At 37.0% G+C, this 26,866-nt stretch overlaps 1 protein-coding gene across 1 annotated transcript in view; it reads right to left on the minus strand.

Annotated features, from left to right (window-relative positions):
- The window catches only part of LOC124795398 (trimeric intracellular cation channel type 1B.1), a 60,305-nt gene that overhangs the window by 31,510 nt on the left and 1,929 nt on the right, over window positions 1–26,866 (minus strand). The window contains exons 2-6 of the mRNA XM_047259413.1: window positions 13,732–13,888; window positions 9,920–10,015; window positions 5,505–5,593; window positions 3,240–3,327; window positions 2,461–2,581 (exon numbers count right to left, since the gene is read on the minus strand). Coding sequence (XP_047115369.1) covers window positions 2,461–2,581; window positions 3,240–3,327; window positions 5,505–5,593; window positions 9,920–10,015; window positions 13,732–13,888 — 551 coding nt within the window. The remainder of the gene's footprint in view (window positions 1–2,460; window positions 2,582–3,239; window positions 3,328–5,504; window positions 5,594–9,919; window positions 10,016–13,731; window positions 13,889–26,866) is intronic.

The raw sequence follows: 26,866 nt of genomic DNA on the forward strand, positions 1-26,866 counted from the left end.
ATGGAAGTCATAAAGCAAAGACTTTTTCGTCGCGGCGAGATCTATTTACAAAATTTCAGTCACCAACTTTCTCTTCCGAATGCGAAAATATTTTCTTGAGCCCAACCTACATAGGTAGGAATGATCATCAAAATAAAATAAGAGAAATCAGAGTTCGAACAGAAAGGTTTAGGTGTTCGTTTTTCCCGCGCGCTGTTCGGGAGTGGAATGGTACGGAGATAGTATGATTGTGGTTCGATGAACCATCTGCCAAGCACTTAAATGTGAATTGCAGAGTAATCATGTACATGTAGATTGCCAGTCCATGTGCTAGACACCTTTGCCATGGTGCAGATTACAAAAAAACGGCTTCTCAAAAATCCCTCATATGCTAAGCTTGCACAGTACACAGTCATGAAATTACTTCAACTCTTCACTATGGGTATCGTACTCTTAGCTTTAGATAAACCTTATTTCCGACGGTTGATTACATTACAATAGCCCACCAGGACTTACAAAAGGGTACCCTGGTGCACTTGTCAGTCCGATACAGAAATTGCGTCAGTCTTCCCCCCCCCAATCACAACTCTAGTAAATTATTCATCCTTACATCACCCAATGACTCCCTCCTTTGTCTCACAACATAAATTACATAAACACATATATAAGCTCCAGTGCCTGGTAGAATCCCTATCAGATTCTATACTGAATTTTTGGCTGAGTTAGTCCCTCTTCCTACTATATTATATTATAAATACTCTGAACAAAAATCCCTACCCTGTTCTTGGAAAAAAGCACAGGTCACGCCCATTTTCAGGAAGCATAGCAGAAGTGATCCAATATCCTTGACATCAATTTGTTGTAGGATCTTAGAACATATACTGAGCTCAAACACAATGAGATACCTTGAAAACAATGACCACCTCCATGCCAACCAGCATGAATTCTGAAAACATCGATTATGTGAAACCCAACTCGCACTTCTCTCGCATGACATACTGAAAGCTTTGGATCAAGGCAACCAAGTAGATGCAGTATTTCTTTATTTCTGAAAAGCACTTGACTCAGTACCACACCTATGCTTGTTATCAAAAGGATGGTCAAGTGAAATTTGTGACAGAATTGAGGACTTTTTGGTAGGGAGGACACAGAATGTTATCTTGGATAGAGTGCCATCATCAGACATAGAAGAAACTTCAGTGTGTGACAAGCAAACATACTGGGACCATTGCCGTTCATGTTTTATGTTAATGACCTTGCAGACAATTTTAGTAGTAGCCTCAGACTTTTTGTAGATGATGCAGTTATCTATAATGAGGTACTGTCTGAAGGAAGCTGTATAGATATTCAGTCAGACCTTGATAAGGTTTCAAAGTGATGCAAAGACTGGCAGCTTGCTTTAAATGTTAAAAAATGTAAAATAGGCACGCCACAAAATGGGAAAAAAAAACATAGTAACCTACAGCCATAGTATCAGCAAGTCACTGTTGGAATCAACCAACTCATACAAATACCTAGGTGTAAAACACTATAAGGATATGAAATTGAATGATCATATAGGTTCTGCCATGGCTAAAGTAGGTGATGGACTTTGCTTTACTGCTAGAATACTGGAGTAGTGCTATCAGCATATGATGGAGATTGCTTACAAATCACTTGTGTGACCATTTCTAAAATATTGCTTAAGTGTGTGGGACCTGTACCAAATAGGATTAACAGAGACATTGAATGTACACAGAGAAGGGCAGCATGAATGGACACAGGTTTATTTGATCCATGGTAGAGTGTCACATATATACTGAAGAAACTGAACTGGAAGACTTTTGAAGACAGATGTAGACTATCCAAGAAAGTTTACTAACAAAGTTCCAAGAGCTGGCTTTCAATGGTAACTCTACATACTACAACCCTCTATATGTGAATGGAATGGGAAGAAACCCTAATAACTGGTACAATGGGATGTACTTAGCAGAATATAGATATAGATGGAGGGGATAACATACGCACTCCGAAAGGCAAGATTAAAAAGAAATCAGTCAGTTTTATATGTTAACAGATTCTCTTTTCAAGGCTCAAAATATCATCACATCCTATCACCAAAGAATTCAGAAACTCTCATGTGTCCAGTGAACAGTCTCTGTAAATGGGTACTGTGACAAATATTTTCCCACTGAGTTTCTCTCTTTTCCCACTCAAAATTGAGGGCATAGCTCATATCTGGGGTATTGTGGTAATTTACAGAAACTTAAAGCAGTGTCAAGATGTGGATTTTACACTCAATATTTCCAAGTACAACATAATAGCAGAGAAAAAAAGGTGTAAAAGGTGAAAGTATAATCATTTGTTGTGAAAGATCAATGGCAGCGGATGGAATGCATAAAATTCAAACACAAGCAATTTAGTGCCCTTTTATTTCTGCTGTGCTGTTTGTCTAATTAGATTGTTATCAAAAACAAATATTATTTGTATTTCATTACTAACCTTAAAGTAAACAAAGAAGATTACAATTCCAAAGTAAACAAGTGCATGTGGAGCTGAAATTATGTCCGTCTTTTTGTCCAATACGAAGATGACTGATGCCACTATGCATGCTTTTGTTGGGCTGTAAAAAAGAAAAAGAAAACATGAAGGGGTATATCAGTAACAGCTGAAAAATATTATGTTCAAGCAACCAATATATATTTGTGCTTGTTTGTGTGGAGAACTTTAGAACTACGGACAATATCACTGAAGATGTCTGCACAGAAATTCGAAGTTAGTTTTTCTTACTACTAGGTCAACAATTTACTGTTGAATATAGGAGAACTAACAGCACAGATCAAATAAAAATAGCTTTTTCACTTCACTTCTATATCATAGTGTTTGCTGAAAATGATACATGAAGGTAAAGCATAAAAATTAATTTTATATTACATATTTATCATCAAAAAACTACTACATGAAATTAGCATCATTTATTTAGATAATGTACCACAAAGTTCATAAAAAACAAACTAATTCTTTTTTTCATTTTTATTAACTAAACGTAAATAAGTATTTTGTTAACAGGTTTCAGAATATTACCAAAGCAGCAATAAATATTCACAAATTTCCAGATCACTAACAACTTTGAGGACTTGATCAATTCCGTTGCAAATAGGAAGTAGTGGCAGTAGCATACTTTCAGAATTTTACTGTTGAATTTTAAGAAGTTTTAAATTCGGAAAAACGAATTATTTAAAAAATTAACAGTTAATCGTAACAACAGAACTAATACTTACAAACTTGGTTGCATGAATTCCATAGCTGTTGGTGTCCACACTCCTCTAATGAGGCGTTCAAAGAGTTTTGTAAATCCTGCTCCATTTCCTATAAAATAATAAAAAAGTGTCGCTAAACTGTCATATAGGAAACCATTTCCATTTATTCACGTCAAAAATAAAGTGATTTTCAAAGAAAATGTACAAAATGAAATTCACTAGTGTTCATGAAAATTATAACATCAAAACAGACGGTATTCGACTGAAACAAACATATATTTCCTCTAACTTTGGCAACTGAATTTAGTGTGAAGTTCTACACTGAAATTTCAGCCTCTAAGCACTGAAGTGTGGAATTAAACAGGACCTGAATATGGTCATGCTAAAACTTCCTTCCTTCAGTTTGTACATGGGTGCACAAAGATTCAACAGTAGTTGCACAAGGACCATGACTAGCAAGTTGCTGACCAACCATAGTCCACACAATTTCATGGGTAACGTGCCAATGTGCAGTATCAAGAGTGGACTAATCCATTGTCTTTTAATGAAAGTTGCAAACTTTATACCACCTGTTGCGTACAAAGTCCTGTTGAAATTTGTGGTGTGGAGTTGCCCGCAGGGCAGGCAGTATTTGGGGTCTAAAATAGCCTCAGTATAGTGTCTGTTGTCCAGACCATCCTCAATAAATAACAGTCAATATTACATGTTGAATCCAACATAGCATCATACCACTAAACATGGCATTTTTCCACGTGTTACTGAACAACGCTGCCATCACTCCAGGACAAATTGGAGGGAGAGCTATCAAGAAACACTACGTCTTGCAGTTCAAGATGTCAGGGATGACATTTACATACCCTTGCAGTCTGAGGATTGGGTGGTTTTTGGACAATGGAAGTCAACACTAATGCAGGCCACAGAAGACAGTATCAAACAGCTGACACAAAAGCTGATACTCATTTCAGTCCTCTAAATGTTGAGCCAACACTATGAATTAAACTTTACAGTCTACTGAAGCCATGCAGACAAGATGGGAGTCATCCTGTGCTGTGATCATGGAACAAGCTACAGTACTTGGTCATCACTGCATATAACCTTATTTTATTCACTAATTTCTCACGCATGTTATTTTTACAATAACATGTCTTAAAGGTGCTGAAATGTTATGACAAATCCATTTCTTTGAAACAAATCATTATACATATTCAAACCTTTCAACCTCCGAGATTTATACAGTTTACATTTGTTTTATTGTTTTCATTCAACCGATTGCTCTCCAGTGCCTGCAGTCAGCACTAGGTGTAACACTAACGCCTCCTGAAGGAGATGGTTGGTTTGTGCTTACACTTCTCTGCGGTCAAAATGACTTAGTGTTTTACATATCATAAAAGTCGTGATTCACCGATAACTGCAATTTTCACAGATGCTGGTGTAATATAGACTTCATATCTGATGTGATAAATGCCAAGGTGGAACACGATTCAAAGTCCATATCAAATTGTAGGTCCCATTACAACTAGCTGGGCAAGTTAACCAACTCCTGCTTTGAAGACAACTTTCCTTCATTATAAAAACTGAAACTGAGTTCAATGAAAACTGGGTAACTTCAATAAAAAGTTAATATGATTAAAGTATTTGTGTGACCATCTTATCTCAAAGCATCAGAAGAGGTAAAAACACATTAGCTATTCCAACAACATTACTGTGTACAATGAACGCAGAAGTTGGCATAAAAATGGAAGCAACTCAAAATGTCGTTTAAGAAGCTCCAGGCCATACTGTTTGAGAAAAATTGAGTAGTTCTACAGCTACTTCCATGCTGCCCAGATAACACAAATAACTGTATTAATAAGTAAAAGTCAAGTCAATGGCTGTTTGCCTGGGGGGGCTCAGCCACCTAGCTGGAAAGGATTTTCTTCTGCCACACAATTGGTCCCTTTTCATGTGGATATGAGATAGTTGTGTCTTTTATGTTATGAGTGTAATGGAACTATGTATAATGTGGTGTTATGTTTCTGTTGGATGATGATGATGAAACCTGCTGCCGGCATATAGCATACCCTTCTCAAATATCACCACTAAGACCATCAGGCTTAATGTTCCCATAATATTAAATTATGCTATGACATGAATGGAAGGAGACTAGTGATTGTCTTCTTCTTACAATTCATTTAAAATCTTCTCACATTCATGAACACATATACTACTAGTATTAATTTTCTCTCTCTCAGAAGAACAGTGAGATCTTTGGTATATTAACTTCCTATGTTACATTGTTGTACTCACCTTTCAATGTCCCTATAAGGATCATTATGATATATGCATTTGGGTACAGTTTGGCAGCATGTGTGACCCCATCATGTACTTTTTTACACCTGGAATGAAATATTTTTTGTCATTTACCAAAATTTCATTGTCTCAGACAAGTGACTAAGTAAAGTAAATAAAGTATTTGTTGATGGTTAGTGAAATTACAAATAACATCCCAGATTAAGCATGATTATTTTCAGTATAGCAAAGTCACAACTCTGAAAGCAGATACCAGTGAAGAGACTACATGGATCATATTAATCTACTTGATAAAATAGATCTACAGACAGATTAATGAAGACAACATAAATTGTGTGTGTGTGTGTGTGTGTGTGTGTGTGTGTGTGTGTGTGTGTGTGTGTGTGTGTGTGTTGTTATGTTGGAGTAATTCTGCTTAAAAGACCAAGCAGTTGTAAGCATCCCACTTACATCATGAATGGACACCATTTAGTTCCAGTATGATGGATGTTGAGAAATTATGGATAAAGTTTGAACGCATCGTAAATTGCACGCTGAAGACATATGTGCCAAGTAAGTGGGTTAAGGATGGGGATGATGATGATGATGATGATGATGATGATGATGATGATGATGTAGAAGCACACCTCTGAATTACTTCGATGTCTTTCTCTAATCTGACTTGGTGGGAATCCCACACATTCAAGTAGCACTCACGAATGGGTCACACTATTGTTCTATATGTGCTCTCCTTTATAGATGAGATCGACTTCCTTAAACTACTACCAATAAATCAAAGTCAACCATTCACCAATTTTACTACTGTCCTTACATGCTCGTTCCATTTTGTATCACTTTGCAAAGTTATACCTGGATATTTAATCAACATCACCATTGAACAGCACACTAATAATCCTGTATTTGAACATTATGGGATTGTTTCTCCTACTCTTCTGCATTTACTTACTTTTTTATACATTTAGAGCAAGCTTCCATTCATCATACCAACTAGAAACTCTGTCTAAATCATCTTGTGCCCTACAGTCACTCAACTACTACACTTTCCCATATAACTCAGAGCCATCAGCATACAGCCACAGATTGTTGCCCATAGAGAACTAGAAGAGTACTTTTATGCTTCTCTGGGGTTCATGTGATGCCTTTCTCTGTGATTAACACTAACTGTCGAGGACAACATATTGGGTTTTATTACTTCAGAAGTCTTCAAGCCACTCACATATCTGGGAAACTAATCAATATGCCCAGACCTTTACTAACAGTCTCCATTGTGACACCTTCCAAAAATCTAATTATATGGTATATACCTGTTGCCCTTATTCTGTGGTTTGCAAGATTCATATCAGAAAAGGGCACACTGAGTTTCACAAGAGCAATGCTTTCTAAATCCATGCTGATTTCTGGACAGAAGTTCTTCTGCCTCAAAGAAATTTCTTATTTTCAAACTCAGAATATTTTCAAGAATTCTGCTGCAAACTCATGTTACGGATATTGATTAGAAATTTTGCAGGTCCGTTTTTCAACCTTCTCATTAACAAGAGTCACCTCCACTTTGTAATAATTGCTTGCAGCCTTGAGCTATGTGTGTGATTCATGATAATTGGAAGCCAAGTCAAGGGGCCAGTGCTGTAGAGTTCTCTTTGTAAAACCAAATTGGGATTCTGTCCAGAGCTGGCGACTTATTTGTCTTCAATTCTTTCAGGTGCTTCTCTACACCAGGGATGCCCATGACTATGTGCTCCATATGGGAGTATGCTTGTAGGATCCTTCTATGTGAATGGTTCCTTAAACACAAACTTTAAAAGTTCAGCTTTACTTTTGCTGTCTTCAGTTGCCACAACAGACTAGTTGATGATTCACTGAATAGCAGCCTTCGACATGCTTAGTGATTTTACATAGGACCAGAATTGTCTCAGATTCTCAGCAGGATTTTTCACTAAAGTTGTTCTACACTTCGTAAATTGATCTTTTTACAGACATGTGATCTTCTATAACATTTACCTCTTTGCATTTGCATATTATTTTTTAAACCGTGTCCAACAGTCTCTGGTTCCTCAGCATTTTCTGAACTTGGTTATTAAATTGTGGTGGGTCTTTTCCACCCGTGGTGTTGTCTGCCAATGTCCCATCCCATTGCACCCCATCATCTCACTTTGTGACTGACACATCATGCATCAGTGGGAGACTGAATGACTGAAGATGGCAGAAAACAAACTGCGGTCATTCAAATTGACCACATAGGCATGGCGAACTTCATGTCAGCTTCACTCCTGGAAGGAGTTTGTTCTTACCATGCTTTGCATCGGACATAGTATTTTAACACATGGCTTCCTCCTCGGGCAGGTGGTGGTTTGAGTGTGGCACTTTCAGTTCAGCATATTTTGGCAATGTGTGTCTTATACACTGGTATCGGGGCAGTCCTCAATCTCGATGGAGATCTGCCCACCGTCCTTGTCAATACTGATTCCAGTGTTACAAGAGTGGCGACATTTTTTACGTGGTCAGGCCTCATCCCTAAATTGGTGCAGAAGGTAGCCAGACTTTAATGCATTATAAACTGCTCTGCATGTGCGGACAGCCTTCCTCCCCACCCATTAGATTGGCATGTTAACTTTTTGTAGGGGCACTGATGACCATGATGTTGAGTGCCCCAGTAGGTTCAATCAACACCCAAGTATTACAGAGATGTTTTGTGAATTCAAATGGGAATCCCTGGAGAGAGGATGATGCTCTTTTCACGAAACACTTCTGAGAAAATTTAGCGAACCAGCATTTTAAGCCGACTGTAGAATGATTCTACCGCCATCAACATACCAAGCACATAAGGGCCACGAGGATAAAATAAGACAAATCAGGGCTCATACAGAAGTATACAGACAGTTATTTTTCCCTTGCAAGTGGAACGGGAAAGAAAAAGACCGATAGAGGAACAAGATACCTTATGCCATGTACCACTGTGGTACATGTATGTAGATATAATACACATTGCTTGTAGTCAGTTACTAAATTCATGTGTTAAATACACATAAATTTGAATACAAAGTGACTCGTTTCTTAACCATTAGCTGTGAATGTACTAATTCTATTTAAAAGAAAATGATTTGTCAGTTTATCATTCTATGCTATCAGTTTCCACAGTTCTTATTTAGTTTCTGTGTCAGATTCATATATTTAAGTGGACTATCATATAAACTGTGTGTGATATTAAGTCATTAATTAAAAATCACTAATCTAATGAAAAAAACTTTATACACTGAAATAAGCAAGTAAAACTGAGACTTTTATCTATGAATAAATGAATAATTTAATTTAGTGTCAGCATGACAGAGACTGTTACTATTTCAAAATCACCAGAAAATCAGATGCATTTGAAGCACTCTTCATCTGACACTTTTGTATAGTTTCACAATGAGAAAATTAAAGAATACTGTTTGGCTCTTGGTGTCTTACTCAATAAAAAATTAACGGTTAGATACTTTTAAAAGAGGACACACAAATAAACAAACAAACAAAACAATATAGTCCACATACTTCAAATCCCAAATTTTGCTAGTTTTCTATATGCTAAGAACTGTGCTGCACTTTACTAACAAATCTCAGTTAACATACTAATGTTCTGTGGCACAGTCGAAATGTATTGTTTGGCTATCTTCTCCTGTCAAGTATTTTATGTCTATTGAACATGCCAAATAATTTACAAATTGCATTAATTTATTTCCAGTTCAGGTGATGATTAACAGATTAACTTGTACTATGAAGTACAAATTATCTACCTTCGTAAGATCTCTGCTGATGTCCGATTTCAACCATGAGACAACAAGGAAAACCCTGAAACTGTTGTAAGCTATTGCCTTACACTGTATTACATTAAATAATTTTACGGCTGTTACTAAATGTAAATATTTATTTGTATTCTGCAGATAAGCTTTTGACAATGTTAACTGAAATACATTCTTTGAAATCCCAGATGTGACAAGGATAAAATAAAGTAAACAAATGATTATCTACAACTTGTATAGAACTCTGACAGCAGTTATAAGAGTCAAAGGTCATCAAACAGAGGCAGTAGTAGAAGAGAGAGTTAGAAGGGAGTGTACCCTATATACCCCATGTGGTACTCAATCTGTACATTGAGCAGACAGCGAGGGAATAGAGGAGAAATGTTGTTAAAAGATGGGATAGATGGATGGGGAAGAGCCAAGAATCAATAACAATGCAGATGAAGGGACTTGCAGATGATAGAATAGTGTGGAGATTTGCATCAACCCAGTCTTTGGATTCAAGACCACAACGATAATGGTCCCCAGAGCTATTGCCTTTATTTTTAGCATGATATACATTTGCATTTAACCTTAACATTATACGTATATTTCAATTTGTATAAGTTTCTGGTCATCAAGGTGAAAGAAACTTACCTATAAATTTCCTTCATAGCTGCACAGATTAGCTTCACAGGCAAGAACTTGACTGCTTTGTACCCAATATCAAAAGGTGTATAGAATACAATGTACCTGAAAAAGTGCAAGAATTAATATAATTTCTTCAGTTTCCGAGCTAGTCCAAATAATTATTTCTATGGTCTATTTATAACATTAAGGTGCGTTTCCCCTCTCCCAGCAAGAACTGAATCAATAAGCGTAAACAGAGTTATTTATTGTTAAAACACACTAATCCTTAATTATCATAAAAAAATGATAACATGAGAATTATGAATATCGCACTTCACAGAAAAAAGATGAAGTTGCTTGCTTGCACTAGAAATGTACAAATGCTTAAAACGAAAAGAAAAAAGAAAGAAGTCTGTGACCTTTGTGATATTTTCACCCATATCCCTGTTGTTTTATCACTTGCTCATTCCTACTGATCCTATTAAATTATTTTTTGTTCCTTCCCATTGACGGCATCTGCCCTTTTTTCCTCTTCATTGTTCTCACATTCATTATGAAACCTTTTGCTGATGAGCAAAGTCCTCTAATCTTGTATTCATTTCTTTCTTAAGTATGCAAATTCCTTTTTCCAGTGCCTTGTTTTGGTTTTGTATATTTCATTACCTGTTTCAGAGGTAACTGCAGTGGCTACCAAATACAAAGCAACAGTTGTGTGTTAGTTTTCTACTAAACTGGTGTACCAGTAATACTCATCGTAAGGTAAAATCAAACCGTTCAGCTAACATTTATCTCCATAAATGTAAAACAGTTTGTAAGTAGATGACTGAAATTTCTTATCTCAGCAGTTTGTTGACGTGTTATACACTTCAAGGGAAATAACAGTGATCAAATATCACGCAGCAGCAAGCCAGAAATGCATTAGTGAGTCGTGTGATGCAGTGGGTAACATAATGATCTCTACTGGACAAGAGTGGGATTTTTTTTAATCATTCTGATGCAATGTTTTCATTTTTTATAAACTACTTAAAATTTATGCCATAATGGTTCTTTAAACAACGGCATCAAGAATTCATTCTTTCATCCTAGTCAAACTCAGGAAGTTCTTGGTCTATCAAAAATTCATTATTGGTGGGAAAACCTCCAGTCTTCCTTCTTTGTAGATATGTCTCAGATGTGTGTCTGGAGGTTTAAGTTAAAAGTTAGTTTATCCAATGAAATACAAGAAAAGTCAGTTCATGCAGGGTAAATAATAGAATACATCTATAACAGATTGTCACCAGGAGTAATATTTGAAATGTACCATGGTTATGAGTATAACTGGGAAGATGATACATGTCAAGACACCAACAATTTGTCTAGGGTGAAATACAAGGTCCACTGCATGAGTTGCATTGGGACAGGGCTTGTGCTGCAACTGATCATATGATAAGTCACTTCACTTGCTTTTGTGTTTTGCCGCTAAATTGTGTATGTCAAATTATCCCACCTTTTTTGTTCCATTACTGCTTGGAAGTCCAACTCATCACCATTATTACCCATTTTTTTCAAATTTTCATCAGATCCTCCCCAGCTAGAATCACTGTTGCATCTGTTATTTCATCTTAGTTTGATTTATTCTTGTCACATGTAGTATCTGCTGCTCTTAATGTCTCTTTTTTATTGTTAGAATTATTGTAGCAGATCTGTCTACATCAATTCAAAAAATGACCCTTCACAGCTAGCTAAAGCTGTTATCAAAATTGCATGAGCTCATGTTGAATTTTCTTACTATTCTACATCTGGAGACCATCTCCCACAAAAAAAAATGAATGTATATGCAGTTCAGCTTCCCTGGAAAACATAGGTACACATAGACCGTTACACAGTTCGAAAAAAAATGTGGAACCAAATTAAATACAGTTTGGAGTTTGTGTAACAAGAACAGCTACATTACACCTCAGAAAAACCCATTTTTAAAGACAGTTCCGAAAGAATTTTCCAAGTGGTCCTGAGCAGCTATATACAACAGAGAAGATGGATAGTTTCCAATCAGACTCCGATTTATAAAATGACGATATTTTCACCATGTGACTGACTAAGGTATGATATTTTTTTTCATTATTGATTTTGACCTACAGCCATTTTCGGGTAGTTCTGCAATATCTTGACACATTAAAGCTGTACATGAAATTAGAAATTAAAATCCAATTAAAACACTTTGTGATGTTTGAATACTAATTCTTTTATTAATTTTTGATATTATTGTAGAACCATTTGAAAGTGACTGTAGGCTGAAATAAATACTAGAATTAACTGATTATCATATCTTAGAGAGTCAGTTTGTTTAATGTGTGTATATTTTTCTCATACTTTAATCTTATCGTCTGTAATATAGAAAATTTGGACCTGTTACCCAAAATGAATGATAGAAATGAAAATAAGCAGATTTCTTCTCTCTTCCTTTTCTTGCCCCACTGTGCTATTCTGGCCTCTTTGGTTGCCTCAAGAGCTCATTATAATAACAGATTAATGTGAAATGTGAATTATTCATCTCGTTACATACAATCTTCAAATCATATAATTTGATTTATAGGAAACGTGTCAAGATTTGCAATAAGAAACATTTTTAAAAGAAATGTAAACAATAATATACATAAACTGGAAAGAATAATGGTTTTAATATTATTAATAATACATTTGCTGTTGCCTGGAATAAGTTTATTTGTTAAATTTGGCTTGTGCGCAACATATTGCGGGAAATAACTCTGCTCATCGGATACATTTTTTAAAATTTGATGCACATGATAACAAATTTATGCTTGTCATTTTTGAGAGGCTTCATATTTATTCCATCAAATGCAATGAAAACGAAGCAGAAAAGCACTTCTTAATGGAAATTATTTCACACAATGCGTTGTGCAGTATTAGTTAAACAATTAAAAATCTTTAGTGATAGCACAATTGTTTTTACAACAAAAACAAAAAAAATTGACTTTCACAGGTTGCACAACAATTTCATAACAAATAAAAATAAATAAGAATATTCGTTAATTTTCTCTGTAACAAGAGCTGAAAATAATACTATAAGGGGCAGTCAAAAGCAAACGAGACACATGGGAAAAAATTAAGTAAAGTGCTTATAATTTCAAAAGTAATTGCCACACCGTTAAAACATTTATCCCATTGTGAGACAAGTTGGTCAATGCCTTCATGGAAAACTGTTTACGGTTGTCTACGGAAACACGATTGTACTCAAATTTGCTTGAAAGAAATAGACAGCCTCAAATGTCTTTCTTTAGGCCTTCAAAAACATGGAAATTGCATTGGGAGGGATTGGGATTGTATGCAGGATGTGCAAGGGCTTCTCGGCAAACTTTTTGCAGCATACATGAAACAATTTTGGCAACATGTGGGTGGGCACTTTGTTAGTAGGTTGTTTTGACTATACTACTGGGAAGCCCTTACAGATTCTCCATACAGTCCCAACCCCCATGCAATTTCCGTATTTTTGGGGCCCTCAAGCTAGACATTAATGGCTGTCAATTTGCTTCAGACGAAGAGGATCACAGATGGGTAAAGTCATGGTTCCACAGGCAACCGTGAAAATTTTTCCATGAAAACATTGTTCTTCTTGTCTCGCCATGGAATATCTGCATTAATAGTTATGGCTATTACTTTTGAAATAATAAACAGTTTATTTACTTTCCCCCATCTCATTTCCATTTGACTGTCCCTTATAAAATAAATAAATAAAAATTTAAAAAATGTGTGTTGCAGATGGTGTGGTCTTTCAGCTGAATTACTTTTCACTTTATAGAAACAGTAACAATAATAAAAAACATAAAAATAAAAATGCATACCAAACAACTGTGGCTACAACAACTTGAGGAGTGTTTTTTAGAGGGGCGAGGATGGGCTCTCCTAGAAGACCATTACAGAGCATTCCGCCAGCAAATACTACAAGCATAGTTGACAGCCAGCAAGACATTGGATGTTTCCGTGAAAAGGCATGTGCACCTGTAACAAAAATTTGTGAGATAAGACTCTTTGTGAAAATGTTTAGTATTTGACAAATGGTAACCCAAACTTCATTATGCAATAAAATAGATAGTTTCAAGGTGTTTATGTATTTTAGAGAGTATTTCAATTAACATGCTGTGTAAAATTTAACAACAAAAACAATGAATTTTTGACAGTAAGTCTTTCCTTCTCATCCCGTCTGCTAAGCCTCCCCAGACCCACGGTTCCGGGTGACGTCTGAAACCTACCCCTTATCCAAGACCTCTCCAATCTTTTTCCTTCACTACTCTTCCTTCCCCCTCAACTCTTCTGCCTGAAGAAGGAACCACTGGCTCCAAAAGCTTGCTTAATTATAACATTTTATGTGCGTGTTCTGCCACCACTTGATGAGTACATTTTTATTCACCCAATTACATTATATTGTGTAAAATTTAAGATATTCTACATGCACCCAAATACCAGATACATCGTAATACACATGTTGTGAAGGTAGCTTGTTATGACACAAAAATTTTCAGTCAAAAATATTTGATACAGCCTCTATTTCACATGGCGAAGAGACAGAGCATAAAAATCCAATAAAAATGGCATAAACAATGACACCAAAGATAGATATGTGGGCTGATAGCAGAAAAAGAATAGCAATAATTTGTAGATCTCCAGATAGTGCCTGGGAAAAAATTGCATAGCAAAATAAACTAATATATCAAACTTCCATGTATACTAAATATCCTCTCATGAGGAAAAGTCTAGTTACTTCTGTATCTTCAACTTATCAACTTTTCAAAATTATGTCTTATGACGATGACGCTGTGACAGCATATCCTGACGGTTCAACAAACATCAGAAGCCCCATCATCTCTCTCTCTCTCTCTCTCTCTCTCTCTCTCTCTCTCATTTGTTGACTGTACCATACATGATATGACTATTTGTATACTTGAAGCTCTGCATCGCTTATTGTTGTGTACATCATAAACCCTAAGGTTGGTTTGATGCAGTTCACAGTAGCATGCCGCCTATCCTCTTCCTTGAAGCAAAATTGCTGCCTCCCTCATCTTTGCTGATCTGCTTTATCATGTCCAGCCCTGCCTCTGTGATTCTTTAGTTCCACTATCTCTTCAACTACTGTTTTCAGAAATGACTCTTGTTGTAATTAGTGTGTCCACCCATCCCATCTCTTTATAGGAAGTAAAAATGCATGCAGCTAAAACAGCTGCTTTAAATTACAACATTAACTTAATTTTAACTGATTTTCATATGCAGATTGTAACGTATAAAGATATTCTAAATTTACTCCTAAGCATTGGCAGATGAAATTTTCTGTTTCCGGCTGATCAAAATTGAAATATAACAAATGAAGGGTTAAATATTTACTATGGTAACATTTGAAATTCCTTAATAATATTTTATGATTTATACAAAAAAAGGCCTGAAAGAAGTTGGGACTTCACTTATTAGCATTTGGAGAAAATGTATCTGCCAGTAAAGTGTCTGCAAAATGTTCTCTTATTCTGAGAGAGGAAAAGAAAAACCTTGCATTTTTACCATACTGCATTAATATTGGTCATTAAATGGATGCAGAGATGAAAATCGCCGTTTTCTGCAGGTATTAAGAGGGAGGTGACATCGATAATGTTAACTTATAAATAATGGAAGAAGTGAGAGTCTCTACACAGCAGTGGCGTAGCGAGGGGAGAGGGAGGGCAAAGGATTCTATCATGCCCCAGTGCCATGTGCAGAAGGTTGGCAAATGGTCTTTAAGACAGACAAGATTTTTCAGAAAATGCTATACACTATATTAATACATGTGTTTCTAGAGAGGAGGTGCCAATAAAGTGTAGTGTTGTACCCTGGCTACTGAGGAGGTGGGGGCAGGGGTGCCAATAAAGTGATGTGCCTTGGGTACCAATGGAGCAGAGGGCCCCAATAAAGTGTTTTGCCCCACATCAGTTATGTTCACTATGCCATTCCACTTCCTCTTAGAATAATCTTAAGCTGAAAAGATCTGTTTAATCACAACAAATATGTTAACAAAAGAATAGATGCATCAGTTTTTTTCCTACTACAATCACTTGTCACATACTTTACTGTGACAAAGACACCTCAGTAAAAGTACATGAATATTATCAGCTCTTTTTTGCTTAGAAGGTAAAAATATACTGAACTACTATTTCACCCATGTCAAAGAGTACAGCACCTGAAAATGATACTGGTTGCAAATGTGAAGACACAAACTTGTGTGTAATAGTGCCCTTATACTTCTGATTTTTGTTTTCCGGTTGTTTGTTACATGTAAAGAGTATTCACTGGAGAAAAAAAAAACACCTAAGTGAGACAAATTTTTTACAGGGCTCTACTGTATGTTATGCAGGCTGTGGACCTCTCGATCCCACGTCTTCATTTCAGAAACTATGTACACATTAAAACCACAACCGAACACTACCTTCTAGCACTTCAATATGCACCATCCCTTTCACTCTCCATTTTCTACAGTGTTATTCGACAGGAACAATATATCTGCTTTCTTGGTCTCCCTCTAACCTCTTTTTTGTATATATGTTCCCTGTAGACACGTACTCTGAAGGAAATTCATGTATACATGTATTGTATATGTTACTGGCATGTAGGAACCATGAATTCAGTTTCACAAGAATTATTTCCATTTGGTACATACTGACAGTGAACATTAAAATAAATACTGCAGTTGATGGAAAACAGGATGTTATTTAAGAAAGTCAATAAGAAAGTAATCTCAAAACAAATACAATTGTGCCATGTCAGCATATTCAAATCAAAGCTCACTCAGCATTGACTACATTGAAGCACAATATTACTTTCAGTATTGACTCTGATTTGGGGGCCTAAAATGAAATCCTCCCTTCCTTCCTCTCCTTGGCCCTTTTCCAGCCAATGGCAGATCAAGATTGGTATAGTACTTTCTCAGTTCTGAGGAGAACCAACTCTACCTGTATGTAGGTTACTGATAAATGGGGTCACCACTGTCAAAGGTGTTTTAAAACTACTGCCAGCACTAACCTGAGAAGGAATCCACATACCCCTTGTACTGTGTCTAGTGCAATCAATGGTCAAATGTGACATTGTTTTTCGAATTGTTTGTGCAGCGTTTATCTTTGGATGTGGGAAATGGCCCAATATTTCCCTCAGTGGATGTGGAAAACCACCTAAAAACCACACATAGGCTGACCAGCACACTGGTCCCAATTGTTAATGCATGAGGCAGATTCAATCCGGGGTTGGGTTGTGTTCTGGAAGCTGGCAGTTTAACACTGTCGACTATTTGTGCAGGCCCCTAAAATGAAGTCTTACTCCATAAATAAATCTAATTATGCCCTGAAATGCAAACCATCCCACCAAAAATCTTTCTTAGACTCCCCACAGAATATGTCCATAAGCAAGGAAGGAACGCCTGAGTTTCAAAATTCATCAAATTTGAGCACTAACTATGACGGAGGAGAAAAAGAGAGAAGAGAGCTCAAAGCAATTGCAACCTACTCGTATGTAAGGAACCATTCCATACAGCAGGCGTAATTATCTGTGAAGAAACTACAAAAGGCTGAAATTAGGTTGGCCACATGAGGATTTAAATCTCACTCCTAAGAAACGTAAATCCAGTGTATTAACCAACCAACCATTTCAGTTAGGGTTCTATCAGCCACCTAGCTCGTATTTGTTAAATTCCCCCTCAACATCATTGAACCATTCCTCCACTTGAATGATAAATTCGCAATGATCCTGGATGCAAACTTTCTCCATGCACTTAGGCATAAGTAACAACTTAATCACCCATAATTCGGAATGGTGACCCTATAAAGTTTACTGCATGGTGATTACAATCATCAAACTCAGATAGAGAATGAATAGTCACTGACCTGCTCTCTCTGGAGCAAGAAAGAATTTCTCATGTTTAAACATTTCTTCTTCTCAACAACAAGAATCTTGGTCGTTCCTCTACTGACACTGCTTTATATACATCTTCTCCTCACACATCTAGGCTTTGCAGACAAGACTCGCATTTTCATTAAACATTTACTAGCCGCCATCTTTATAATTTTTTAGGGATGAAAAAATAAGCAGTTTTCCGAAAAAAATTTCAGCATTCACCTGTACTGATTTAAAGATCATCACAGAAAACCAAAACTAAGATTGCCTGATGGAGATTTGAACCCCGTTCCTTCTAACGAATAGTCCAATGTCATGAACATTAAGCAACCTTGCTCAGTTTGAGGAGGGATGGGTAGGAATATAATTAATTAAAACCAACTCTACAAACTTTTTTTTACAGTTCAGGAATATAATCTTTGTTGCTTTCTTTTGAGTTTTCTGGTATTTTTTTAAATAAAGTAATCAGTCATACCAAATGAACACAGTCTCTTTCTTGCTTATGGAATAAAAAATCTTAGCAGATCCATACACCAATTTAGTAAATATTTCCAAAAGAGACTTCACTAAATAATGGTACATTTGTAGCATAAACCTTAATTTGTATATATTTTCTTTGACTCCATTCTTCCTCAGACAACATAACTGCTATTACTATGGGTTCACAGTAACACTGCCTTCTTTCTAAACAACCAATTTCCCTGGTTACTGGCTCAGATCTCCCAGTATGAGGTTCTCTTGTGGACGTGATGTTTGATGTTCTAGTGGGTAAACCACTAAGATCCAGAGCCGGGCGTCATAAGTTCAATTCCAGTTTGGGGGAGGGGGGGGGGGTGTATATTTCCTAATTGTAATTCCTCAAGGTTGGCCCCATGCCCACTCAGCCTACTGTGAGAATGAGTACTGGGAATCTCCCCTTGGGGAGAGGGATAAAAGGTGGCTAATGCCACGGCGGACGGGACAAAGAATTTACTTTTACCCACTGAACGAACCATAAGCTAAGTACCCTCAAGGAAAATACTAATGTCTCTTCCAGTAACTCCATGAGTCTGACAATATATACATTAAATTGCACTTAATGGTGTTGAAGGCTCTTCCATTGCGTGCTGCAGTTAGCAGTTTGTTTCATTGGTCATAGCCACTCAGGTGATAGTACACAGTAGCCAATGAGAATCACTAAATCTAGACTGTAATGACTTGTTTTGGCAGTAGGAGATCTGAATTTAATAGTTTTCTACATGAACGGCATGATACGGTGGTTATTGATTGGGCTATTACGTATTGTGAGGTTGGTCACTGGATTTTGTTTGTATGTCTTGTATCCTATATTTCTCAGATATGACAGAATTTCTTGGGATATTGTTTCATACTCCAATGTGCTGGGATGTGAGTTGGTGGAGCCAACGGATGTGGCAGGAGGAAAACTGGCTGTGGTGACAGACTGACCCGTAGCGTAGCCCAATGATCATTTAGAAAACTTTGTGGGGTATTTTTGAAATGTCCTGATTTCCAAGGTTGTGGATATGCAGGCCTCAATAGTACAGTTTAAAATACACAGAATATTATGTTTTATATGACAACATTCTGCACAATACATTCCATTATGCCACCGCATAATTTGATACTCAAACATCATGACGACGTTTATGGAACACTATTTCCTCTCTGGTTCCACATCTTGTCTAACCATCCGGGCATCAGTCGTTAGGGGGTAAAAGACTGTTTTACTTAGAAACAAAAAAACACAGTTTTTCAAAGTAAAATAAGACTCGCCTGGTTTCTGCACTTCTACTTCTGCAAGATTATTACAAGAGAGTTCACTCCCTTCTACTCAAAACACAGTTCTTCTTCAGAAAAGTATGACAGTAAAGAACAAACAACTGCTTGATCAAGTCATACAAGAATGTAATTAGAAATTGTTTATCATTTATTTTAGTAAATTTCTGGGGAAACTGAGCCCCTATGTTGCAGATATGGATGTCAAAGCAAATATATTACAAGGAAAAGATAGTCATATCAGATAACAAAATAAAGACAATATGGGATATAGTGAAGGAGGAGACCGGTAGGACCAGACATGAAGAGGAACAAATAGCATTAAGAGTAAATGATACATTGGTGACAGATGTGTATAGTGTTGCAGAACTTTTTAACAAACATTTTATAACTGTTACTGAAAAGATGGGGTTGTCAGGTTCGGTAGATGCTGCTATGGATTACCTTAGACCAGACATTTCAAGTACTTTCCATAATATGAATTTGACCCTCACTACCCCAACAGAAATAATGTCCATCATAAAATCTTTAAAATCAAAAACATCTAGTGGGTATGATGAAATATCAACAAAGTTAATTAAAGAATGTGATTCTGAGCTAAGTAACATATTAAGCTATCTGTGTAACCAGTCGTTTATCAGTGGAATATTTCCTGAATGGCTGAAATATGCTGAAGTTAAGCCACTGTTTAAGAAGGGAGATAAAGAAATAGCATCAAATTTCCGTCCAATTTCACTGTTACCAGCATTCTCAAAAATTTTCGAAAAAGTAATGTACCGTCGTCTTTATAACCATCTTATCTCAAATAACATACTGTCAAAGTCACAGTTTGGATTTCTAAAAGGTTCTGATATTGAGAAGGCTATCTTCACTTACAGTGAAAATGTGCTTAATTCATTAGACAAAAAATTGCAGGCAACTGGTATATTTTGTGATCTATCAAAGGCATTTGACTGTGTAAATCACAATATCCTTTTAAGTAAACTAGAATATTATAGTGTAACAGGAAATGCTGCAAAATGGTTCAAATCTTATATCTCTGGCAGGAAACAAAGGGTGTTATTAGGAAAGAGCTTGATACATGTCTATCAGGCATCATCCAACTGGGAACTAATTACATGTGGGGTCCCACAAGGTTCCATTTTGGGGCCCTTACTTTTTCTTGTGTATATCAATGACCTTTCATCAGTAACATTACCAGATGCCAAGTTTGTTTTGTTTGCCGATGATACAAACATTGCAATAAATAGCAAATCAAGTGTAGTCTTAGAAAGATCAGCCAATAAAATATTTGTGGACATTAATCACTGGTTCCTAGCCAATTCTTTGTCACTAAACTTTGAAAAAACACACTACATGCAGTTCAGAACTTGTAAGGGGTGTCCCAAGAGTATATGTCTAACATATGATGACAAGAAGATAGAAGAAGTGGACAGTGTTAAATTCTTGGGATTACAGCTTGATAATAAATTCAATTGGGAGGAGCACACCACAGAACTGCTGAAGCGTCTTAACAAATCTCTGTTTGCAATGCGAATTTTGTCAGACGTAGGGGATATAAAAATGAAAAAGCTGGCATACTATGCTTACTTTCATTCCATAATGTCATATGGGATTATTTTTTGGGGTAATTCATCAAGCCAAGCTAAAGTTTTCCGGGCACAAAAACGTGCAGTAAGAATTATATGTGGTGTGAACTCAAGAACATCCTGCAGAAGCCTGTTTAGGGAACTAGGGATACTAACTACAGCTTCCCAGTATATTTATTCCTTAATGAAATTTGTCATTAAAAATATATCACTTTTTCAAACCAACAGCTCAATTCATGGAATCAATACTAGAAATAAGAATAATCTTCACAAGAATTTAAAGTCACTTAGTCTTGTACAAAAAGGTGTGCATTATTCAGGAACACACATTTTCAATAACTTGCCAGCAGCCATAAAAAGCTTAACAACCAATGAAATTCAGTTTAAGAGAAGCCTAAAGGATTTATTGGTGGCCAACTCCTTCTACTCCATTGATGAATTTCTTAGTAAAACCAACTGATTTGTATATAAGTACAACATAACTTCTGCACAATTTCAGTGCAGTAATGTGTTCACTGAAAATGTGTGTGTGTGTGTGTGTGTGTGTGTGTGTGTGTGTGTGTGTAAGTATAATCTAACTTCTGCACCATTTCAGTGCAGTAATGTGTTCATTGTAAATAAGTATTACAGTAGTTGTATTACATGTTTATTACCTTGTAAATAAATAAAAAACGTTTTTTATTTTAAATTCAGTGCATTAGTATTTGTAAAATGACTCTTAGTGTTCATTAAAAATGACGATCATTCCACTTGGGACCTGTGGAATGGTACATTAGCTTATTTGTTTTAGTTGTAAATATTTGTCATGTATTGTTGTTTTTCTGACATGTTCCACATCCAGGAGGACCTCCTCACTACGGATCAATTGGAATGAAAGTAAATCTAATCTAATCTAATAATAAAACATAATGGAGGACAAAGTTTGCGTCAAGTCTTGAGAGACAGAAAATGCAGCAATAATTAGTTTTGATGGGCTTCATTACAGGTATGCTCCAGTATAAACTAAAACTGATGACGGCAAATATGTTCTGGGATTATGAGATTCCAGCCAACTATTCTGTCGTGTATCTGCCCATGTGTCACTAAGTTGGAATTTTGGTTTGCGCATTGTCCTATTCCTTGTTAATGTCAACTTCCACAAACTGAAAAAGAAAGTTAAGATCTAATGCCCAGCCAACAATAAGGTTGTTCGAGATGATGCATACATGGGTTGGTAAAGCACTGGAAAGGGAATTTTGCGTATTCTTTCGAAAGGAACCATACCAGCATTCGCCTTGAGAGAAGTGTGCAATCTTACTTGGTGGAGGAAGGACCGCTCTGTAACGGATGAGAACATACCGTTACTCATCCACATATGTTAGTTGCAATTTCACTTTTATTTTTTATTGATGTCCACAGTGGGGTCAGGGCATGATGAAACGTATACTGGTACGTTTTTCTGCCGTCATCACTATTTAGTTCAGAGAGAAATTTGTAGAACAGCGATCTGTTACGATTTTTACCAAGAGTTTAAAGTAGCGCTATTCTCTCGACAATCTGCATCATGTTTATCTGAGCGGAGTTTTATCTCAGATCTGTTACCCGTTAAGTAGTCGCATGATTGACAGCGTCCTCTGCAAATCGAGCCATTTGGTTCAAAGGCGACGGGATGTCGTCTATCAGCATGGGAGAACTTCGACCTCATGTTAACGACGATGAGCGGACTCGTCGGTTACTGCGTTTCTCAGCTGGTCGCGGATGTGTTTGGGCGTAATAGCGCTGAGAATGCGTTCGGCTTTCAGCCAAAAGAAGTTTGTCTGGATGTCACCGTCCTAGGTCCTGCATGTCCCAGACGGAAAATAATCACACTGACATAACAACACCCCCGCCCCCCTCTCCCCCATAGTAAAATGGTTAGCCTTTGCCGGAAGTATCAACGATTGTTTCTTCTGGTGACTGAGCATCGAGGGGTGCATAGAAAGAGTCCTTTTATTGTTCCTGGATCCAATAATAATTTGTTGTGAAAAAAAATTCTGAGTACCTAACCTTACAGATCTGTAAATACGCATTTATGTATTTTCTCTGTTCAGTCATTTATGTATTTTCTCTGTTCAGTTATGTGTACTACGTAAACAGGTGAATAGATTATAAACTCCGGAAGCCAAATACAAGAAAAATACCTCTTTTATATAGTCTGGTACATTTAAATATTCTTGACTATATACACAATTAAACTGATTGAACACGTTAATCCTGGTCTATATTGTGTTGCTAAACCTTGACGCCTTTCGTAGACATCGCACTTACAACAGCTGAAAACATAGTGGAAAATATGGAAAAGTAATAATGCCTAAGGATATGAATGTCGTGTTACGATTAATAACGCAGTACACGCGCAGACGACAGGTCTACCCTCCGTAAGGTTGTGGTAGTAGATATAGTATTTTGGTTTATTTTAGTATGCTTCTCTCTCACTTCCCAAAATGCTTGCGAGATCTGTAGTTCAAGAAATGTATATGAACCTTTGTGAATTACATCATTCGACAACAGCCCTGGGACGTGAATCATGAGACTGGAGATAAAAAAAGAACGAAGACGATGCTTACCACCTCCACCGCTTGGTTGTGAACATCAACAATCAACAGTCACCACTGGGAAACAACAAAAACACTCGCCAGTAATTATTTCAGTTATACATATGTAACGTCAAAAACAGCAGCGAGTGCTGCTGCAAATATCACCGCTCTTGAAATATACATAATCGGAGACAGTAACGATAATGCGCCGCATACAATTAAAAAAAAATCCAATACATGTCTCAGAGTGGTTTGTAGCTATGACCTCTTTTGACGACTGTCCCTGTTTTTATGCTGTAAGGAAACTGTTGAGGCATAATAAATTTTGTCTTCGATTAATGGTTATGACTAGTTCTTTTACTGACCGAAGGAAAGTGATTCAATCTCTGATGTTGATTGATATTATGCATATGGATGTGGGAACAACGACTCTTAATTGAAACTTTAACCTGAGTTTCAATGTACAGACATATATTTTCATTATTTCTTTTAAAATCTGCCAAGAATAGTGATAGCCTATATAGTGCCAAACTGCAAACACACAACAGCAGTCGAGAACCCCAAAATGTCCAACCTCCTGTGTGAAATGGAGACGCCGTGAATCTGTAGATCAAAATGCCACAAATTACAAGTATCAATTGTAGTTGTTGCGGTCTTCAGTCCAGAGACTGGTTTGATGAAGCTCTCCATGCTACTCTATCCTGTGCAAGCTTCTTCATCTCCTAGTACCTACTGAATCTGTTTAGTGTATTCATCTCTTGGTCTCCCTCTACGATTTTTACCCTCCGCGCTGCCCTCCAATACTAAATTGGTGATCCCTTGATGCCTGAGAATATGTCCTACCAATCGATCCCTTCTTCTAGTCAAGTTGTGCCACAAATTCCTCTTCTCCCCAATTCTATTCAGTACCTCCGCAATAGTTATGTGACCTACCCATCTATTTTTCAGCATCCTTCTGTAGCACCACATTTCGAAAGCTTCTATTCTCTTTTTGTCTAAACTATTTATCGTCCACGTTTCACTTCTATACATGGCTACACTCCATACAATTACTTTCAGAAAAGACTTCCTGACAAATCTATACTCGATGTTAAATTTCTCTTCTTCAGAAACGCTTTCCTTGCCATAGCCAGTCTCTACTTCGACCATCATTAGTTATTTTGCGTCCCAAATAGCAAAACTCATTTACTACTTTAAGCGTATCAATTCGTAATCTAATTCCCACAGCATCACCCGACTTAATTCGACTACATTCCGTTATCCTCGTTTTGCTTTTGTTGATGTTCATCTTATATCCTCCTTTCAAGGCACTGTCCATTCCGTTCAACTGCTCTTCCAGGTCCTTTGCTGTCTCTGACAGAATTACAATGTCATCGGCGAATCTCAAAGTTTTAATTACTTCTCCATGGATTTTAATTCCTACTCTGAATTTTTCTTTTGTTTCATTTATTGCTTGGTCAATATACAGATTGAGTAACATCGGTGATAAGCTACAACCCTGTCTCACTCCCTTCCCAACCACTGCTTCCCTTTCATACCCCTGGACTCTTATAACTGCATCTGGTTTCTGTACAAATTGTAAATAGCCTTTCGCTCGCTGTATTTTACCCCTGCCACTTTCAGAATTTGAAAAAGAGTATTCCAGTCAACATTGTTAAAAGCTTTCTCTAAGCTACAAATGCTAGAAACGTTGGTTTGCCTTTCCTTAATCTATTTTCTAGGATAAGTCGTAGGGTCAGTATTGCCTCACGCGTTCCAACATTTCTACGGAATCCAAACTGATCTTCCCCGAGGCCAGCTTCTACCAGTTTTTCCATTCGTCTGTAAAGAATGAGATTTTCACTCTGCAGCGGAGTGTGCGCTGATATGAAACTTCCTGGCAGATTAAAACTGTGCGCCCGACCGAGACTCGAACTCGGGACCTTTGCCTGTGAGTACCGGGCGTGAGTCATGCTTCGGTAGCTCAGATGGTAGAGCACTTGCCCGCGAAAGGCAAAGGTCCCGAGTTCGAGTCTCGGTGGGCACACAGTTTTAATCTGCCAGGAAGTTTCGTCTGCAAAGAATTAATGCTAGTATTTTGCAGCCGTGGCTTATTATCAATTTTAAAATGGTTTTTAATCTGGTTGATATAATTCAAGCGGGTAAGGAGGAAGACGTTAATGTAGTAAATTCAGTTGTTGATAATCTATTAACAAAGGTACACGACGGAATGATGGGCGGTAAGGAACTGCCTTTTTTGATACCATAATTAGCTTTCACTCTGTAATATGTGCTTCGCCAATTGAATACAGGTTTATCGAGCTGTACCAAAAACAATTACTACTTGAAATTGACTGTAGCTGAAGCATAATCTCGAGACGGTCGATTTGGGTTTGATGTGCTGTGATCGACGAGCTCATTCGAAGGAACACAAGCTCGGAGAGGGAAAATTTGCTGTGTCCTTTCAAAGGCATTAGCCGTAAGTGAATTAGGGAAATCAGGGAAAACCCACATCTGAGTGGGCGGAGTATTTGTCCCACCTTAAACACGAGTCTTTACCACCTCATAAGCTCGAAAAAATGTCATTCGGCTGAAACTTGTCCTCCTCCTTACGCTGACCACGAATTTGAAACACCAGTACAAATCTGTCCGTCTTACCCTTCGTCGACCAACGTGCTTTGAAAGGGAAATATTTAAATCTTACTAAATTTCCCGATAAAGTCGCAAATCCCGGTAAGTATTGCTGCATATCCAAAACTGTCTAACGCTTTCCTCACAAGCTTACTTGCTTAGAACTTTACAGCGAATTCTAAATGATCAAGAGGCAGAAAATAGTTCACACATTCTAGGTGATCTTCTGAAAAAACAGTTTGTAAAATAGGAAACAAATTAGATAAGTATCTTAACAAAAATGTTCGTCTTATAAATCAACCTGGTTGAGAGGTAAATAATTCATTCTAACAAATTACAAACATTTACTTTCTCATTCACTCTGTTGAATGTATCTGCCTATTTCTTTTTTTTTAAAAACACACACACACACACACACACACACACACACACACACACACACAGAGAGAGAGAGAGAGAGAGAGAGAGAGAGAGAGAGAGAGTGGGATAACTTTGGTTTGGATTTTGAAGGAAAGTATTGCGCTGTCTGCTTCTTACTGGTAGCA

Source organism: Schistocerca piceifrons, chromosome 4 (assembly GCF_021461385.2).
Source record: "Schistocerca piceifrons isolate TAMUIC-IGC-003096 chromosome 4, iqSchPice1.1, whole genome shotgun sequence".
NCBI classification, from domain to species: Eukaryota; Metazoa; Arthropoda; class Insecta; order Orthoptera; family Acrididae; genus Schistocerca; species Schistocerca piceifrons.